The following is an 18,824-nucleotide window of genomic DNA, read 5'->3' on the forward strand; positions in this document are numbered from 1 at the left end:
GCAAACAACCTTTTAGAAGAAGCATAGAGAAGGATCTCCACAACAACTATGCAGGGTTCAATATTTTCTGCATTTTTCCGTGCGCAAATATATTTTTATGGCTTAAAAACAAACAAAAAGATCATGAAACAGCTCCCAGTTAAACAAACTGTAACACAACATTTTTTTTCAGCTATTTATTAATACGTAACTTTTATGTATATATATATGCCTTTATATATTGTGCTATTCGTAGTTAGTGTATTGTCTGTCTCTGTTAATGTTTGTTTATAATGGAGCATTGTAACGAAAAATAATTTCCCCTAGGGATCAATAAGTATTCTGATTCTGAACACACACAGACACTCACACACGAGTCAAACCCTGTTAAACATGCTGATGAGTTAGTGTCAGATTCCTAATCAGAAACTCTTTTATTTCAAGCTTTCCAGTGTGACTGAACATTAATCATAAACTGCTGCTCCCTTCATGCTCACATTTCTGCTCAGGGCTGCAGATCAAAAGACACCGAACTGAAACTCAAACACATGAATCCAGGCAGGAGCGCTGACCTCTGACCTCTAAGTGATCCGGCTACACAAGGGGGATCACTTTTAAAGGTCGCTTATTACTGGGCACACGGACTACGCCCTACAGAAATAGATTATTAACATGCAATAAACGTCTTCAGCTGATGCGGTTACAACATGAATATATTTAAAAACAATAAAATCACACAGAGCCGCTCCCGGCTACAGCCGCCTGGGGGCGCTGTCGGCCTCTCCTCCAGGTGCATGCCGGGTAGAGCAGGATGGCGTCCCCGTCTGTGAGGAGGATCGGAGCGGCTGACCGCGGACTGTCTCCCCGCTGATCCCGCACTCTCTGTGGCCTCAGGACCTTCAGGAGCGTAGCTGCGGCCTTTCTGAGCCATGAGGTAAACTCTCCCGCTCTGTCACGCGCTCATCGGTTGGGGAGCGCGCGCCGTGACCTGCGTACAACCCGGCGAGTCCCCCGCTTCCCGGCGGGCTAACAGCGGCTAGTAGAAGGTAGCATGCTAACAGCCCTGCAGACGGAAGCCACAGTATCTTAGCTTAGCTTAGCTTAACTTAGTTTATACCTAGCCTGCTCTCCCCGGATTGGTAAGCAGCAGCTGCAGGTTTGATGAACTGATGCTATCCGCCGCTAGCTCCGGCTTTCAGCGGGGTCAGCCGGCTAGCTTTGCCAGCTGTCCGGCAGCCTGCTGGCGCACAGCCCGAGGAGCCTACTTTCCATCTCTGAAGGCTATTTAAAGCATGACATCATATTTTTATGACGTAGCGAGTGACGTTGTTGTGACCCCATGGGCACTTTAGCAGATTTGGGGTTAAAGGACAATGCTGGATGTTAAATGCTAATGTTAGCAAGTGGGCCTGACTTCAGGTGACAGGAGGACAGCTAGGGGGCGTGGTCTGCGAGCAGCTCATTGACTGTCAGGTGATCGGGGGAGGGTTCACTAGGTGCCCCTGCTGGGCAGGTTCAGGGTCTCTCATGCTCAGTTCATTTTTGGTGTTTGTTCTGCAGGTGTGGGTGTGATGAGAGCACCTAGTGGTAATCAGTTAGCGTGTTCACTCAGACGTTATCTGGACAGGTGAGTGTTACTGTAGGACAGTAACACGATTTTCACATCAGGTCTGCATGCCAACAAATACACAATATACTAAATGGTTGTGTGGTCCTGTGTGTGTGAGAGAGAGAGGGAGTGAAAAGATGCCACCTGGTGGTGACAGTCAGCAGCTACAAGCTCACCATTTCCTCAGCTTAGATCTGAAAGACGCCAAATGTGGTTTCAAACCGGCGGTTTGTGCACGTTCACACACACGTGACAGGTGTGCCCCGTCATGCTCACACACACACCGGTAACCCTGGGTCTCCTGACAAGAGCTGGGTGGTTTATTGGCTTTAACACGCTGGAAATGGATAGCATGTACGACTGCTGAACGTTCGGGTGACAAGTGAGCTGGAAGAGTACAGTGCAGTGGGGCGGGGCATAGAGCAGTTGTCAGACAGGAAGAGACTCTCTTTGTTCATGCAGCTTCACCTATGATGCAACTTTAGGGTTGGACCTGCCTGATGCGGGGAGGGGCCTTGTTAGGACAGAATGTGCATTTTTAGGATCTGTCAGAATTTGCTCCGCCCATCAGGCGCGACCTGCTGCTTATTTGTACCTGTGTGTCTCTGCAGGTGCGCTGCGCCGATGTCTGCAGGCGGTCTGGCTGTTGGACTATGCTGCGTTTGTCCACTGGGTGGCGCCTCCTGAGCCGAGCTCGCCACCTCCCTCCCTGCCTCCCCCGCCCTGCTGCTCAGTCTGTCGCCATGTATGCCGCCCGCCTGTATGGCACTGCGGGGGGAGGAGGAGGGGGTGGTGGAGGGGGCGGGGTAAAACAGGGGCGGAGGCCAGGACTATCTGTGCTCGAGGTGCCTCACCCCCATGCAGCCCCACCTCCCCCTGCCTTCCCATTGTACCAGGGTCGCCCCGACGCCCACCGAGGAGCACAATTCCACTACCACCCGCAGCCCCATCACCTGGCTGCACCCCCGCTGCCCCCCCATTTCCAGCACCACGGCGCCTTCCACGCATACGGGGGTGGCGGGCCCGCAGGAGGCGCTGCCAATAGCAAGAAGAAGACGTGGAACTTCATCCACGAGAAGATGAGCTACGACACGTTCTTCACCATGAAGCGGCTGATCGAGCGCTCACGGCGGCCCGACGAGGTGCTGCGCTGGGTCACCCAGAACCCCGCTAAGATCTCCCACAACCACTACCCCGTCGCCCTGCAGAAGATCGGACAGCTGCTGCAGGCCACGCCCCCCGTCCGCGCCAGCAGCAGTGAGACCGACAGCGAGGCCTCCGGAGTGGAGGGCGATGCCCGACAGATCCTGGAGCATCAGGACTTCCGGACGCTCTGCAACGCCATCGTCAGCGACTGCGCCAAGTTCGACAACTTCAGCATCGTGAACTGCTTGTACGCCGTCGCCGCGCTCGGTGAGTCGCTGCGTGACGCTCAGACACACGCCCGCTATCACCCGCAGCGACGCCACTCACCTTTATCTGACCCCTCACAGGTCTGCCCAGCGACTCTGAGGTGGTGCAGGTTCTGGAGGTGGAGTCTCAGGCCCGGCTGAACCAGTTCAACCAGAAGGACGTGTCGATGGTGTTCAGCTCCAGCATGAAGCTCCACCCGGGCAGCCAGCACCCGCTCACGGAGGCCTGCCTGGCCGGCCTAGAGAAAAACCTGGAGCGAGAGCGCCACCCGCAGACGCTCTTCCTGCTGCTCTCCTACTACAGGCTCAAATGGCGGTCAATGCAACCGCAGGAAGCCGCCGGCGCTAACAACGGCACGCCTAACCCTGAACAGCTGGTCGCCAACAGGTGAGAACGCGCATTACCTGGGTTGTTGTTTCTGGTACCCGTGCTGAGGTTTGCGATGTTGGCGCCGTGGCAGCGGTTAACTGCACGTGTGCGTCTGTCCTCAGGAAGATCCTGCGTCTGGTCAAACACACGCTGGCGAGTGTGAGCGGCGTTCGAGACCAGGAGATGGCGCTGCTGGACGAGATGCTGGCAGCGTGCGCCCGTGAGGCGAGTAACAAGAGTCTGGAGCTGATCTTCAGCTCTCACCTGTTCTACCAGAACAGACAGGAGAGGTTCATCAGCAGCCTGGCAGGTGGGTCGCTTCACCCTCATCCCTCGCCATCGAACACGTGGCCATTGCTGTCTCAGCTGTTCAGGTGACTCCGCCTCTGCTGACTCACCTTAACTAGTAACATGTTTCTCTCCAACAGAGGAGTTACCAAAGAAGGTGGACAGCATCACGCCCTACACGATGGCGCTGATCGCCAAATACATCGCCCGCCATCGGCTGAGAGAAACCCGCCTGCTCGACACCATCGCCGAATTTCTGGTGAAGAAGGCGGAATATCTGGACAGTAAGGTGAGGCCGGTCTGGTGGTCACGTGACCTTGAGAGCGGCGCACAGGACTGCAGGTGTGTTTGTGTGTGTCCTCAGGTGATCCAGAAGCTCGTGTTCCCGTTCAGCCGGATGAGCTACCGTCCTTCCAATGAGCAGCAGTTCTTCTCCCGGCTGGAAGAGGTGGTGGAGCTGAAGGCGCTCAGCTCGCCGCTCGCCACGGTCAACATCCTCATGTCCCTGTTCCAGCTCGGACATTTCCCCGGCCTGGTCCTCCACCGGGTCTTCTCCTCCGCCTTTATCAGCAACGTCACCAGTGAGTACGGCCAACATGAACCCAACTTTCCAACTGACCGGTCGGGATGGGAATATTTAAAAAGTTATTACTCAGATAACACTTTTCCTAAAAGTAATGCAGCATGTTACTTAGTTAGTTCCAGGATAACGGCGTTCGTTATCCTACTCGTTACGTTACTTTGATGTTTCTCTGTAAAATGATCTGAAACACACCATCATCATCCTTATTTAACAACGTAAACCTGAGGCTACACAAACAACACAAACTCTATCCTGCTGAGGACACCCGCACAAAAAGAGGCTTTAAAACGGTTGTCATGGTGATTCTACTGTAGAAACATGAACAGGTAAAGGCTGCAGCCTGACTGCTGAAGTTCAGGCTCTGGCTGCTGGGATGGAGTCTGCATACACTCAGCTTTAACGTCACTCTGAGTTAGCATGCTGTCCGACTAGCTTAGCGTTAGCATGCTGTCCGACTAGCTTAGCGTTAGCATGCTGTATACATGAAAACTTGATGATTTTTAAGTTTTGTTTTTTCTGTTGTTATTTCAATTATATTTGCATGTTCGAAATAAAAAATTATATCTATCTAAAATCAGCTGATTGTAGTGAGAGTGCAAGAACCAATAGGCAGGAGGACTAATGAGTCCAAGGACCTGGACTACTGGTCGATTCCCTATCGACTGGTTACACCGTCCACTGTGACTGGTTTGCGACTCATAATATTGATCCTGTTCTAGCCATTGACTGATTACCAGTACCAGGTTAGCCAGTGTGACCAGTGTGCTGCTTTCCCCGCAGACAGCCCCTATGCTCTCATCGTCAGGCGATACTTGTCTCTGTTGGACGCCGCTGTCGAGCTGGAGTACCGCGACTACACAGGGCCGCGACTGCAGGACGCACACAAGGTTCTGATGTTTGACCACGCCCTCACGGCTGACGAGGTCAACCGCAAGTACAGGTAACACCTGCACACTGACCCTCTTGGTTGGTGTAAACAGAGTCTGTTAGCGTCCACCTCACCAGGCCGAGGTCAGTTCAGCTCAAAATCATCAGGATTAGAAAGCACCGACAGGTGTGCTCAACACCAAAGCGACCAGAATACCAGACAGCAGCTGAGCTCTGATTGGTCTGTTCTCTGTCAGTTATAAAGGTCTGGTGGCTGAGGCTCTGCGGCAGCTGGTTGGAGAACATAACTACAAACAGGATGAGGTCCTCCCCCCGGGATACTACACAGGTGGGACACACCTGCGCACACAACCTCTCACCTGGATATTTGGAGCTCCAACGATTTTAAAACATATGGGGGGGGCTGGCTCAGCTGAAAAACATGGCGATCATCGTGCAGTGTTTGGCTGGTTGGTTTGGTTCGGCCTGGCTTCACTCATGCTCCACCCACATGTGTTCTGCTTGATCAGCCAATTACAGAGCTACTTCCTTTCAAAGTAACTGAGATGCTCCTCCCGTATTTCTGATGCTGTTGGCAAAAGTTAAAATGTTTCATTAGACGCCGCTGACCTTCAGCTGTGGTCTACTTCCTGTTGCTTAAACAGAAAGTTACATTTTGGACAAGCAGCCTTCACATGCGTACGTAGTTCAAAGGTCAAACGCATGTGTGTGTGTGTGTGTGTGTGTGTTAGGAGCTGGGTCACAGAGGGGCGGAGCCGTCAGCTGCCCCTGCATGTTACTGTTGTGTTGCTACCTGTAATGTGATTACTCTTCTCTCCAGACTTCCTGTTGTGGATGGACACTTCCGGGCGGGTTCTTCCCATCCGCACTGGAGCCGGCCTCTCTCTGACTGTCGTTCCTCCGTCCTGTGTTGTTGTGGCGTCTAAGCCTGCTGATGCAGCGGTTGCCGCAGTTACCTCTGACTTCCAGAAGTTCTCTCCGTTCGTGGCGATGGAGGAGGGCGCCGAGCACTCGTGTCAGGTTGGTGAGGGGATGGTCGGGGCAATGGAGCCGCGGGCCTTCCTGCCCCATCACATCCGCGGCACGCCGGGCACCGTGCCCCACCCGGGCCACCCACAGGCGGGGACCAATGGCAGCACGGTGAACTACGGGCCGTACTACGTCCCGGCGGGGGAGTACTACTCAAGCCTGGCCAAAGAGCACTCGCTGGAGAGTCAGGATAGCTCCACCCTCAGCAGCCCGCCCTCGGACGGCCTGGCTCCGCCCACCACCCAGCCGCCCGCGGGGGCCAGTGCCCCGGACTCTCTGTTCCAGTTTTCCATTGGGAAGATCCTGGAAGACGAGGGTGGCACGGGAGCCCCGAGGCCGGACCACGAGCTTGGGGGATTCTACAAAGGAGTGACGTACGCCGAGGGGGCTGACAGACCGCCCCTGTCGCCACCGCCGCTCCACCCCCCTGAGCAGCCAGACCCCGACGGCCTCCCCGCAGACCAGAGGCAGATCCGGAGGTAAGTCAAACTCCGAGCCTGTGCAGAATTAGTAGCGCCTGCCGCCACTAACGCCACCCTGCTGTGCTCTCTGCAGGGTCATCATGTCCGTCAATGATAAGTGGCACTACTGCCACAACTCTGAGGTCCTGGTGGGCTCCCGTGCCATGAGAGACCGCCACCTGAGGTTGCTGGGATATGTCATCCTGCAGGTGAGTCGGTTTTGCCATCAAGCAGTGATGTTAAAGAAACAATTACAGAGAGAAAAGATATAGGCTCCAACACCTGACGACGTTAATGCTATTGTCCACTGACTGTTGATTAGCCACATTTAGCACCTTTCAACTGCTGACTGAAGGAGATCAGAGCTGAAGTATCAGTGCCTGTTTTATCCGGACACACGAAGTTCTGTCACAGCAGTGTTTGGCTCCAGAATGATCGATCAAACATACCAACGCCGTCACTGAAGCCCGCCGCCGGTCTGCTGTCAGTCTGTCTGAGATTAGCCTGTCAGTCTGATATCGGTCTGCCGTGGGTCTGATTATATGGAGTCCAGTTTTTGCTGCTCTTGACCAAAAGGTTTCTCACGTGTGGGACTAATGAAGCTGTGTCTTGTCTTAGTTGGCTTCCTGCTCTGTGGGAAATAACGCGGACAAGTTTGCGCTGCAATGGTTTATAATCAGAAATGATCTGCAAACGTTCGATAAGTCTCTGAGACTGTGCACAGAGCGGCTGCCTGCCATCAGGCTGTTTGCATTTGCCCGTGACTCAGTGTGGATACGTCACCACACACAGTATCACGGTGTGCTGTGATTCTGTCCACTTTACCTGATGACAGTCCCCCATGGCTTCCCCGAACCAAAGTCCTGATAAAGAACCTGCTCACACTGAAACAACCGCGTGAGTCAACTGCTGCAATAAAGAAGAAAACATGTGGGCGGGTCTGTTGTGCCCCAGTCGTGCGTTTGGGCACCACTGTAAACGACGCACGACAGACCTGCCACGTCTTCAGTACGCTTCTTTATTGCAGCTGTCGATTTGCGCGCGGCTGCAGCGTTTCAGCTACAGCCTAAACACATCAACCACAGGACCCAGTTTATTCTGTTTTAAGCCGGCGAAGCGTGAGTGGGGATGCTGCTCAGGTGTGTCCGCCTCAGCCGCGCCGCTGACCACACCCCGCCGCAGCCAATAAGACTGAACAGTATTAAACTAAATGATATATTTTCCATCTCTGTTCACAAGTTTCTGGATTTCAAATTCACGTTTGTTTAACTTGTTGCTCGTTTGAAGACGTGCTGCAGACGAGTGAAGCAGCGCGGTGACAAACGTTACAAACAGCTGTTTAAAACAAAAATGACTGAAGGATTCATTGTGAACGACTTTATGTAAATAAAGCTGCAGCTCGGCCTTTGTGTCGTCGTTTTGTTTAGATGGGGGCGTTACCTATAGCTCTGCAGCTAACCAGCACGTAGCAGCTGGTCCAGCTTCAGTAACCACGCAAACCTCACGGCTCACTCGTGTCCAAAGAGACAGACCAGCTGACCGTTTGGACGCCATCAATCCCTCAGTCAAAGCGGGCTCATCTAGCTGGCTAACGCCATTAAACTTCAGAAGCTTCATTTGGCCCTGCCCACTGCCGCCAAATAACATCAGGCCAGATAGTTTGAGCTGCTGTGATTGGTTGGTTTAAACTTCTGGTTTCCTCTGAGATAAAACGTCTGTTTTTGTAAATGTGATAGGGTTTAACGCTTGTTCCGTAAGCTCCTCCCATCACGGTCATGTGATGTGCTGTTTCCTGTCTCTTCAGCTGCCGTACCACGAGCTGGAGAAGCTGAATGGCATCGAGGAGGTGAAGCAGTACCTGCACAAGAAGCTGCTGGACGTCACGCTATGACGTCCTGACAGAGCGTGCGTCCTGTCTGATGTCAGAGGTCATGGTTACCTGGTGACGTCCCGTTGGAGCTGCACAAGAAGGAGTTCCAACCAAACTGTTCATTTTTCATAGCGTTTAAGAACTGATTCCTTATCAATAAACAGGTCAGTTAATCAATACAAACACCATCAGATCGATTATTGATCAGCTGACAGGATGCTGCTGTTTTCTGGGCAGTCTCTAACACAGGCGCGTCTCACCTGGGGGGGGCATCTGTGATCATGTGACTATCAGCACTGAGGACAATGGGACTGTTGTTCTGAGACCTCATTGGTCGCCCTGCGGATGATCTCACTCGTTTTTTTTCCTGGATGGGGAGGGCAGTCCCTTTTATAAGGTGTGGCAACTATGGCAACAGTGATGCATGTGTGGGACTGTTTTATAAGTGGGGGGTGGGGGTCACAGAGCAGGGGATGATGGGAACTGTAGTGTGCCAAAGGTCTGAAGGACAGTGCTTAGTGTTTGGGTCAAAGGTCAGATTATTTATTTGTGTGTGAGGTGATTGACAGATGTTTGTTTATATTCTATAAATCTATTAAAGCTGAGATGAACGCAAACTGTGTCCTCACTGACTGACGGGGTCAAAGGTCATCATGTGGTCACATGACAAAACGACACCAGAGATGAGAAAAAAGTGCATTTATTAATAATTTGAGGTGGGCGGCTGAACCCTGAACTGCTGCTCATTGCGCCCCCACCTGCCAAACTGTACAAACCCCGCCCCCTGCCCTGCCTTCACCATTTTGTGAAAAGGACACTTGAGAGCCCACCTGAGCTTTGCTCCGCCCATCTGCTAAAAACCAACACACACTCGATAAAAAACAAACACGAGTAACAAAAGGCTCCGCCCTCTTCAGAGGAAGGCGGGAGGGGCCGGTGCCGCATAACATCCTCTCATTGGTCTGCCAGGATGATTGGTCTGTGAGGAGGTGTGGCCTGCACAGCCTGTCCTCTCCAATGAGGAGGAAAGGGTGGAGCTAGTCTGTGTCGGAGTCACTGGATTCCTCAGAGGAGCTCTGGTCTTCATCGTCCTCGTCTTCCTCATCGTCGTTCTGAGAAAGAACAGGAAGTGGTCACAAAACAGGAAGTTCTATATCCTGCAACACATGAAGGGACGGACGGATGAAAAGGGCCCCGCCCACAAGGTCATTTATCAATATTTATATAAAAATGTACTTTCAAATAAAACAGGATATTGTCTCTGCTGGACTGGTGATGAACACCGTGGTCAGTCAGCCTTCACTCGTGTCTCCATGAACACGTGACTGACCTCATCGTCATCGCTGTCTGTGCTTCCTGACGTCTCGTCGTCTTCGTCAGAGTCCGATGACTCGCTCTTCTCCTCTTCCTCATCCGAGTCAGACATGTCCTGCTGGGATATGGACAGACCCTGTTCACCACCACAAACGGCACATGAAATTTAGCCCGGCCCCCAGCCTTTCTGACTAAGTAGCTGTCATTACCTTGGCTCGGTACGCCATCGCCCTCTTGCTCACCGCCACTCCGGGTGTCGCAGCTCTTGAGCTTCCCGCCTTCCCCTTCGCAGTCACGCGGACTTTAGCTGCGGGGCTGCTGCGAACTTTGGCGGTGCTGCGACGTTTCTAAACAAACAAACAAAGGTTAGCGCTGTAACGCACGGACAGGTGAGGCGGCGTGAGAGACTCACCGAAGACGAGATCTCCTTGTAGACGGCGCGGTCCTGAGGAGACAGAGACTGAGAAGGGAAACAGCATGTTAACGACCAGCAGGGGGCGACAAACCTTTTACTAATATTTCATTCATTTGTCAGCGGAGGCGGAGTCATCGTGCCTCACCTTGACCCAGGCCTCCAGCTCTGCCTTGTACTCCACCTGCTGCTCCTCTACCAGCTTCTTGTACTTGTCCTTCTGGCTCTGGCTCAGCTTCTGCCAGCGTTTCCCGATCTCCACCATCCGCTCCTTCAGGCTGAAGTGGTTCAGCTCGCCATTGGTCAGCAGCTCCTGGGAGAACATCTGGTAGCCGCTCCTATTGGACAGAGACAGCAGTGCACAGAGCGAGGCGACCGTGACAACGCGGCTGACCGCCAATGTTTCAATAAAGGTTTTTGAATCGGGGGCACAGACTCACACTGGAGGCTTCTTCGGCTCGCCGTCAAACTTGGGCTTCCGCTGACCCCCCGCTGGAGTCCTCATCTCCAACAGCTCCCTCTGCAGGACACCCACAGTCAGTACTAGAGATGGACCGATCCGATATTACGTATCGGTATCGGTTAGATACTGACGTAAATTACTGGATCGGATATCGGAGAGAAATAAAAAATGTAATCGACCCATTAAATATCACAAAAGCACCTCACAAAACTTGCGACACGGAGTAACTCGGCTCATAACTGTAGCACGTCAGAGCAGTGTGCATCACATGATAGAGCGGCTGTGTGTATTTGTAGCCTCGCTACCAAACCAGCATTTCATCTCTGAGGAAGTGATCCCGAGAGAAGTAAAGCAAGTGTGCAAGTTCATCTCTGAATGTTTGTAAAGCATTCCAGCGTTACGTTTAACAGCCGATATATGGAGCGACTGCCTCTTGTTTGTTTTTGGCCCACTTTGAGCCAGAAAGAGGAAACCAGCGGCTGAACAACAGCAGCAGGTTTAAGCTTGATCAGCTATTGTTAGAATGTATTTATTATTACTTTCTACTCGAGGATCTTTTTCTACAGCTGACGTAACTGTGCAGGGGCGGATCTAGCAAAGTTTAGCCAGGGGGGCCGATAGGGCATTAACAGGGAAAAGGGGGCACAAAGACATACTTTTCTTTCTTGTTCTCATTTAAAATGTCGAGCTTTTAATAAATAATTATCTGACACCCAAAGTTTTAATCTGATGTAAAATGTATAGAAGTCCATTACTGTATATAGTAACTGTTAAGTCTAATATACCCTAGTAAGCTATAGTACTTTTTCCATCTGTGCAGTCTGCAGCTGTAACCCTAACCCTGTAGAAGAAAGATGTTGAATCTATTTAATTATTCTTGAAAAATAATTTAATTCTGTGCATTTTTTTTTTTCACACTGCATCAAATTAAAGTTGATTACGTCGATTAAGCATCATGAGGTGGAGGGTGGGGTGGGGGTTCCCTTTTTTTATTTATTTTTTTCTGGGAGTTTGCACTGTTGCTGCAGTTGCTTACTCTTTAAAACACCAGAGTAGGGAGGATGCTGCAGGTTTAAGTTTATTAGATTGATCAGTTTTGCTGAACTATGAAATGTTTTGGCTGCAGTGCATTTTTTGCATACAAGTGTAACAGAATAGCTTCAGTGTTGTTTAGTTTGTTTGTTTTTAACTTGAGTATGAACTCATACAAAATGCAGCAAGATATTAAAAAACACTATATCGGATTCATATCGGTATCGGCCGATATCCAAATTTAAGTATATCGGTATCGGACATAAAAAAGTGGTATCGTGCCATCTCTAGTCAGTACAACAAAACACAGCAGGGGGAGGAGCTAGACACAAAGAAGGGCACTAACTAGGGGAGCAAAGAGGGTGGAGCCATAACCAAACAGGAGTCATGTGAATGTAAAAGCAGCTGTTGTTGACATGCTAGCAGCTGCACTGACTGCAACTGGAAACCAGTGACAGGGAGCTAGAAGGTACAGGAGGAGGAACAGTAGTCCCAGTGGCAACGAGAGGAGGAGGGTGTAATTACCGTGGCGAGGAACCCACGGTAATTACACCAAACATCTGATTGTTGGGTTTTGATTGTAGGGCCAACCCAATCCGAAGCGCCCTGAGGAGACTGTTGTTGTCATTTGGTGCTGTATAAATAAAACTGAATTGAATTGAAGACACCGTGAGCTAACAGCTAAAGTAGCATGAACCCCCCGCGCTCCCACCCAAAATGGCCCCCTCTCTAACGCGGTACGTTAGCAGTGCGTTACTTTGTTTCTTCTTCGGATACATTTTCCTCTAAAGAAAGGGGGAGAAAAAACTTCCCGTTTGGCGGCGGATATCAGCGCCGAACCTCGTAACGTTTCTGGTCTTCTGCCGCCTTCTTGATCCACAGAATCTTCTCCTTCTTCTCCATCGAGTTCCACGCCATGTCCATCGCTGCCTGGGCCTTCCTGCGGTCACTCTGTGGGTTGTGTCACATGACACTCAGTGACGGTACGGAGAGTTTTTACCTGCCATTTACTGCACGCGCTCCTTACTCTGTATTTAGCCAGGTAGTCGCCAATCACGCTATGCTGCCACATCTCCGCTGCCGTCTTTGGTGTCTCTGGAAGCTTTGCTGCTGCCGTCTTTTTCCCGTCCCGTCTTTCTTTTGGCGGTCCAGCAGGGACCCATGGCTCAGACTCCGCCTCCCGACACCGCTCCTATTTAAAGAACACAAAAATGTGTTCAGACAGTTTCTGGTGATGTTGCAGATGGCGCCGGCTCGGCAGGTTGGTTACATCACCGTTCAGACTGAGCGCCCAATAAACAGGCAGTAAAAGAAGAGCCAGGCGCACCTTGACTGATGGAGACTTGGCTCTGTGGGGGCTTGAGGCCACGCCTGCACCCAATTTGGCCCCACCCATTTTCTCCTCAGTCATGACTCTGTCACGTTCCTCCTCTGGAAGACTCTGAGAAAGAAGCAGAGGTTACTTCCTGTTTCCTGTAGTTTAAGCAGCAGCTCTGGAGCCTCAGTGGACAGGATCAAACATGACAGCCAATCACAACGTGCCTTATTATTGTACGATCTACTGTACAAATTAAAGCGCCTCGAGGCGACTGCTGTATAAATAAAAGTGAATTGAATTGAGGACCATCTGTTGTATGAAACAAGTAGTTTTAAAAGCTAGCTAGTTAGCCAATCAGCCTGCACTGTCACAGTTAGACCCCGCCCCATCCCGTTAATTCCAACCATGAAGGTGAAAGTGTAAATACAGCCCCGCCCATCGCTGTCCTGTCTGTGGGCGTTTCCTCTCGCTCTTCAAGGCGCTCTGAGGTCTTACCTCCAGGAAGCGCTGCAGGTCGATGTCATACTGCTTCTTTTTCTGTGGAGACAAAGTTGAGGTTAGAGAGAGGTCAGAGGTCGGAGGTCAGAGCGGTGCCGTCGCTCACCTGCTCGCAGCGTTTCTGGAACATGTCCTTCTCCTTCTGCGTCATCATCTTCCACTGTTTGCTGCACAGCACCATGCGCTCCGTGCTCGGCACGTCCTTCATGTTCACCATCAGCTCAGCGCAGTACAGCGAGTACCCATTACTGCGAAACACAGGTACAACACGCAGTACAGCGAGTACCCATTACTGCGAAACACAGGTACAACACGCAGTACAGCGAGTACCCATTACTGCGAAACACAGGTACAACACGCAGTACAGTGAGTCTGGGATTGGTGGTTGCCAGGATGACGGAGTCAGGCTCCACCCCTTAGGTCCAGTCAAAGGAATTGTTCACGCTTCAGCACACGGACACACTTTTATGTTTCATGCACGGAGTCCTGACCTCCAGCACAGGACATCTGACCTCACGATGCTCTTCTGGAAGAACGGTCACAAATTCCCACAAACACTCCTAAACCTGTGGAAATCCTTCCAGAGGTGCAGCTGTTACAGCTGCAGCGGGCCGACATCATGTTACACTCACGCTCTGCCGTCAGGAGGTCAGGTGACGTTACCTGATGTCACCTGACCTCCTGACTTCTAAAACCGGTTTATCGGTTATACTGTAAATTGTGCTGAGTGAGATAATAAGACACAGAAGGCGTCACTCTGACCAACATGTAGCGTTTACACAGCTTTTGATGCGAGCCACAGAAAGTGAGCTGAGACTGATGCGCACTGTGACTAGATAACAGCTGAACCAATCAGAGAAGAGAGAGGACAGGACGCACCTGTGAGGACGCTGTGATGAACATTTCACTTATTCAAACAAACGCTCTTCCTTTGCTGCAGCTGTTCACTGTAACGGCAAACAGGAGCTTTCTTCTTCTACTACTGAGAGGGAAGCTGGAGGGAGCCGGAGTAGGCAAACAGCTGCCTGCATGGACCATCGACTACCTTACCAACAGACCACAGTATGTGAGGCTCCATGACTGTGTGTCCGAGGTGGTAATCACGGGGGCGCCACAGGGCACGGTTCACCTTTCCTGTTCAGCCTTCACATTTCAGACTTCGGACGATTGCCATCTACAGAAGTTCTCAGATGATACAGCCATCATTGGATGCATATCAGACAGGAATGATCAGGAATACAGGGGGGTCATCAGTGACTTTGTTGGCTGGTGTGAGACCAACGTACTCCAAATCAACGCCGGCAAGACAAAGGAGATGATCATAGACTTCAGGAGGAAGTCACCCCTACAACACCGGTGAACATCCGAGGGAAAGACACTGAGATAGTGGACTCTTATAAGTACCTGGGTGTTCACCTCAACAAGAAACTGGACTGGACAACAAATACAGACGTCCTGTATAAGAAGGGCCAGAGTTGACTCCACCTGCTGAGGAGACCGAGGTCCTTCGCAGTCTGCAGGACTCTGTTAAGGACGACACTGTGGTAGCATCTGCCCTTTTCTATGCAGTGGCCTGCTGGGGGAGTGGATGCACGGACAGGGACAGGAGCAGGATTGACAAACTGGTGCGGAGGTCTGGCTCCGTGCTGGGATGCCCCCTGGAGTCTGTGGAGGTGGTTGGTGAGGGGAGGATGTTAGTAAAGCTGACATCCATCATGAACAACCCACATCACCCACTGCATGAGTCTGTGAGTGGGCTGAGCAGCTCCTTTAGTCAGAGACTGAAACACAGGAAGCTGCAGGAAGGAGCGCTTTCGCAGATCATTCATCCCAACAGCAGTTAGACTATAACTCCTCAATCACGATGTCATGAGTCACTGGACACTGTGAACATCCACGGTCACCACTTCATGCATAATGGACCTTCCATGTGTACGGACATGTGCAGGTATATATGTATGTATGTGTGTGTGTGTACATGTCTATAAACAGGAATAGTAGTGGTACAATAGTTATGTCAATCTATATAGTTTATGTCTTCCATATTTCCAACCATATCCATAATCACATACTGTGTGTGCTACCATTGTATGTAGTGTATTATCTTACTTTTTTCATTGATTGTACTTATTTGTATTGTTGTATTTCCTTCATGTATCTGTACCTGAGCTGAGGTGACGCAAAAATTTCCCCGTCGTGGGATCAATAAAGTCTTATCTTATCTTACAGTAATGAAACCTTTGATCTCAGCCTGAATCATCTGAATAAAATAATAAATGTCGTCTTTTGTCAAAGCTTTAAAAATGAGAAAGTTGGACATGTGAACTTCTGAGGGACGCGACCTCTCGGCCGTAGCTGCGGCAGGGTTAGCGTGAACATGTCAGCGCAGACTCACGGGGGAGGTTTGGTCGGCCGCCCGTCGAACTTGTCTTTCAGCTGTCTCTCGGCTTTGGTGAGGACGGAGCGCACGTGATCGTCCGAGTTCACGTCTGGATGAGCTTCCAGGTACACCCTCATGCTGTCCTAAAACAGGAAGTGCAGTCGTGAGACCCGGCGGTGAGACTTTCGGTTTCAGCCCAGATCATCATCACATCGCCCACACGTCCCAGAAGCTGTTACAAACACCGGAGCTGGTGTCGGCTCGCTTCCAGGACTCGTGTCGTGATGATGGTTCAGGTGAAACGCTGAGGCCGAAGCGCCTGCTTCCCGTCTCTCTGGTACCTCGTAATCTTTTTGGAGCTCCAGCGCCTTGCTGATCCACTTCAGTCTCCTCTTGTCGGACAGCTGGGACCACTGTCTCCTCAGAGCATCCTTCAGCTCCTTTTGACTCACCTGAAACAGAAACACAGTCGTGAGGATGCAGAGACGGGTCCTGACAACGCTCCGGGCCTCGAACCGGCAGCAGGTCTACGAGCTACCGCCGTGAAACTCTCCGCAGACGCCATGACAACACGTGAAATCAGAGCACCGAGGAGCCGAAATGAAGTTTTGTATGATCACGAGCAGGACGCCTCCTGCGGGGACAAAGGAGCTGCCTACACGGCAGGCGTGATTCTGGCCCGTCTATGAACTCTGACCTTTTCTTCTTTCCATAGTTTCAGGTGGATTCGGCTCAGCTGATTGGCTGGACCACCTCTAGAAGACTCTCGGAGAACTCGTCTGTCTGAACCCTTGAGAGGAGCACGTGATGGTTTCAGCCGTCATGAGACGTTTCCATGGTGATGACTCACCTTCCTGTTGGGACCGAACCAGCCGATGCGCGCGGAGCGGCAGGACGCCGCACGTCTCTGCACCTGCCTGGCTTCATGCGCCCTTTTCTCATCATCACACAAAACTTCATTCATGGACGTGCGGGTTGGACGTGTTACCTAAGGTTGACTATATCGACCATCGCCGATGGGCGGAGCCTTTCACCGGTTGTTTTTACAACAGCGATGTGTTTATGTGCACCGGTCTGTGAAGCTAAGAGAAGCAGTCAACGCAAACAATCATAGCGCCGTTTGAACGGCGGCGACTCGTTTGCTCCGAGCTCAGAAAAGACTAACATGTGATTTCAAACGGCCACGCTGGTCTCAGTGGCTGCTTTGTCCACTCGGTGTTTATCTTTGCACACTCGACCCAAGGATGATCAAACAGTGTCTATATTCACACTGGAACTAAAGGAGGTCGAATATTCCCTCCAAACATAACGCGTGCACAATTCTGTCGCTCCGCCCATCTAAAAGTCTGTGCGTTTGGTCTGTTTCACATACGGCCCAACGACATCTCCTTTAGGAACACGTTTGCTTGTTTTACCTGCTGCGCGGTGGTTTGCGCGGAGCGGTCGAGCCCTCCGATTGGACCGGTGCAGAGCTGCTGCGGCTGCACCGGCGGCACAAAGACATGCATGTGTGTGCTGAGCGCGTACCTCAGGGTGCAGCTTCATGTAGGTCTTCTTCTCGTGGTTGTACCACAGCTGTTGGGGGGTTTTGGGTTTCTCCGGCAGGTCCGACTTCTTCCTCTCCTCGATCAGCTCGGGGTGCTCCTCCCTGCGATCAGCTGACATTAGCCATGTGTGCGCCAACACCGTGACCAACACTGCTACATGTAACAGGAAGTAGAACTCACTTGAATCGAGCCATGTTCTTCTCGAAGTCTTCTTTCTCACGCTGGAACTCTGTGATGTACTTTTGCTGCGGAAGGACAAACAAACATGTGTTTGGTTTTTCGGGACTCGAACACGGACACAACTGCGACCTCGGGTTGTGCTGCTGAGCGCACCTTCTTCTTGTCGGGCAGCTCCTTGTACTTCTTGGACAGGATCTTGGTGAGGTCCAGGTTGCTCATCTCTGGATGGATTTTGGCGTATTTGGCTCGTTTCTCCATAAAGAAGCGAAAGTATGGCGTCAGAGGCTTCTTTGGGAAATCTGGGTGAGTCTGCACACGAGAGAGGTCAAAGGTCACAGGTGAACCAGCACATGTCCCAGCAGGTTCTGGCTCCAGAAGGCCTCACCTTCAGTTTCTTGCCTTTATACGGGTTCTTCACGAACTCGATGGCGTCCACGATGAGCTCCGTCATTGTTCGGTACTTCCTGACCTGAAACACAGACTCAGGTCAGTTGAACCGTCAAAACCGAAAAGCTTTAAATCAACACAGCGATGGCTCAGAGGCGTGGTCTTTGGCCAGCGTACCTCAGACGAGACTTTCTGCCACTTCTGGCGACACATCTCGCCGGTGAAGCCGCCAAAACAAACTTTCTCCCAATCAAAGTGCGACTCGGTGGTTTTGTACTTCATGGCGTCTCCGTCAGGCAACACGGTGCGAATCCTCTCCAGCAGAGTCAGACAGTCCTCCTTACTCCAGTCATCTGAGCAGGGAGACAGCGGTCAGGGCAGGGCCGGCGAGGGCGCGTGCCCCACGGCCGAACGTCACAGAAAAACACGTTCGTACGTTTTCACAAAAATCGCCACAATGGTCGTCTGTGAGGACGAAGGTGCACACGGGTGTAACGCTGCAAACACGCAGCTTCAGGCAAACCGACAGTCTGCCCCCCGTCACATCTGAACGCTCACTGGAAGCACTTACACGCTCATTCCAAGTGTCATCAACTTCCTGTGTGGACGCTGCTTTAGCAGAGTTCCCGCGGGCCTACATGAACTGACAGGCGAGTACCTGAACACCTGACAGCGCTAACAGCAGGTCGGCTTACCTGGTTCAGTCTTGACCCTGGCGCTCTGAGCCGTGGAGACGCTGCTGCTGCCGTTCATCCTGCAGTGACCGACGGAGGAGGCTCCGCCCCTCCCTCTGAAACACAAAAT

General features: G+C 51.6%; 2 protein-coding genes across 2 annotated transcripts in view; one reads left to right on the top strand and one right to left on the bottom strand.

Annotated features, from left to right (window-relative positions):
• The first annotated feature begins 150 nt into the window (after window positions 1–150).
• Window positions 151–8,916, top strand: fastk (Fas-activated serine/threonine kinase). The gene is made up of 11 exons (XM_085388837.1): window positions 151–913; window positions 2,200–3,001; window positions 3,082–3,388; window positions 3,493–3,680; window positions 3,799–3,947; window positions 4,023–4,239; window positions 5,022–5,181; window positions 5,366–5,457; window positions 5,950–6,637; window positions 6,714–6,828; window positions 8,424–8,916. Exons 2-11 carry the CDS (start codon window positions 2,242–2,244, stop codon window positions 8,508–8,510), a joined length of 2,763 nt encoding a protein of 920 aa, XP_085244963.1. The 5' UTR covers window positions 151–913; window positions 2,200–2,241; the 3' UTR covers window positions 8,511–8,916.
• A 252-nt stretch (window positions 8,917–9,168) lies between these two features.
• Window positions 9,169–18,824, bottom strand: part of ubtfl (upstream binding transcription factor, like) — a 12,404-nt gene continuing 2,748 nt past the window's right edge. Inside the window, exons 2-20 of the mRNA XM_085388858.1 lie at window positions 18,716–18,810; window positions 18,198–18,373; window positions 18,019–18,102; window positions 17,787–17,942; window positions 17,634–17,698; window positions 17,434–17,554; window positions 16,248–16,358; window positions 15,922–16,049; window positions 13,633–13,774; window positions 13,524–13,565; window positions 13,038–13,151; window positions 12,738–12,902; window positions 12,551–12,661; window positions 10,656–10,735; window positions 10,364–10,553; window positions 10,216–10,263; window positions 10,013–10,150; window positions 9,820–9,921; window positions 9,169–9,601 (exon numbers count right to left, since the gene is read on the bottom strand). Coding sequence (XP_085244984.1) covers window positions 9,527–9,601; window positions 9,820–9,921; window positions 10,013–10,150; window positions 10,216–10,263; window positions 10,364–10,553; window positions 10,656–10,735; window positions 12,551–12,661; window positions 12,738–12,902; window positions 13,038–13,151; window positions 13,524–13,565; window positions 13,633–13,774; window positions 15,922–16,049; window positions 16,248–16,358; window positions 17,434–17,554; window positions 17,634–17,698; window positions 17,787–17,942; window positions 18,019–18,102; window positions 18,198–18,373; window positions 18,716–18,773 — 2,106 coding nt within the window. The 5' untranslated portion in view covers window positions 18,774–18,810 and the 3' untranslated portion in view covers window positions 9,169–9,526. The remainder of the gene's footprint in view (window positions 9,602–9,819; window positions 9,922–10,012; window positions 10,151–10,215; window positions 10,264–10,363; window positions 10,554–10,655; window positions 10,736–12,550; window positions 12,662–12,737; window positions 12,903–13,037; window positions 13,152–13,523; window positions 13,566–13,632; window positions 13,775–15,921; window positions 16,050–16,247; window positions 16,359–17,433; window positions 17,555–17,633; window positions 17,699–17,786; window positions 17,943–18,018; window positions 18,103–18,197; window positions 18,374–18,715; window positions 18,811–18,824) is intronic.

The sequence above is a fragment of the Rhamphochromis longiceps genome, linkage group LG18 (assembly GCF_057381845.1).
Source record: "Rhamphochromis longiceps isolate RC_006_pf linkage group LG18, R_longiceps_female_GT1.1, whole genome shotgun sequence".
Lineage (NCBI taxonomy): Eukaryota > Metazoa > Chordata > Actinopteri > Cichliformes > Cichlidae > Rhamphochromis > Rhamphochromis longiceps.

Excerpts from the sequence above, each read along its gene's own strand:
- fastk (XM_085388837.1), top strand. The coding sequence starts at position 2,242 with ATGCTGCGTTTGTCCACTGGGTGGCGCCTCCTGAGCCGAGCTCGCCAC. Across the intron at positions 4,240-5,021 it reads CTTTATCAGCAACGTCACCA|ACAGCCCCTATGCTCTCATC; the intron begins GTGAGTACGGCC and ends CTTTCCCCGCAG. Across the intron at positions 6,829-8,423 it reads TGGGATATGTCATCCTGCAG|CTGCCGTACCACGAGCTGGA; the intron begins GTGAGTCGGTTT and ends CTGTCTCTTCAG.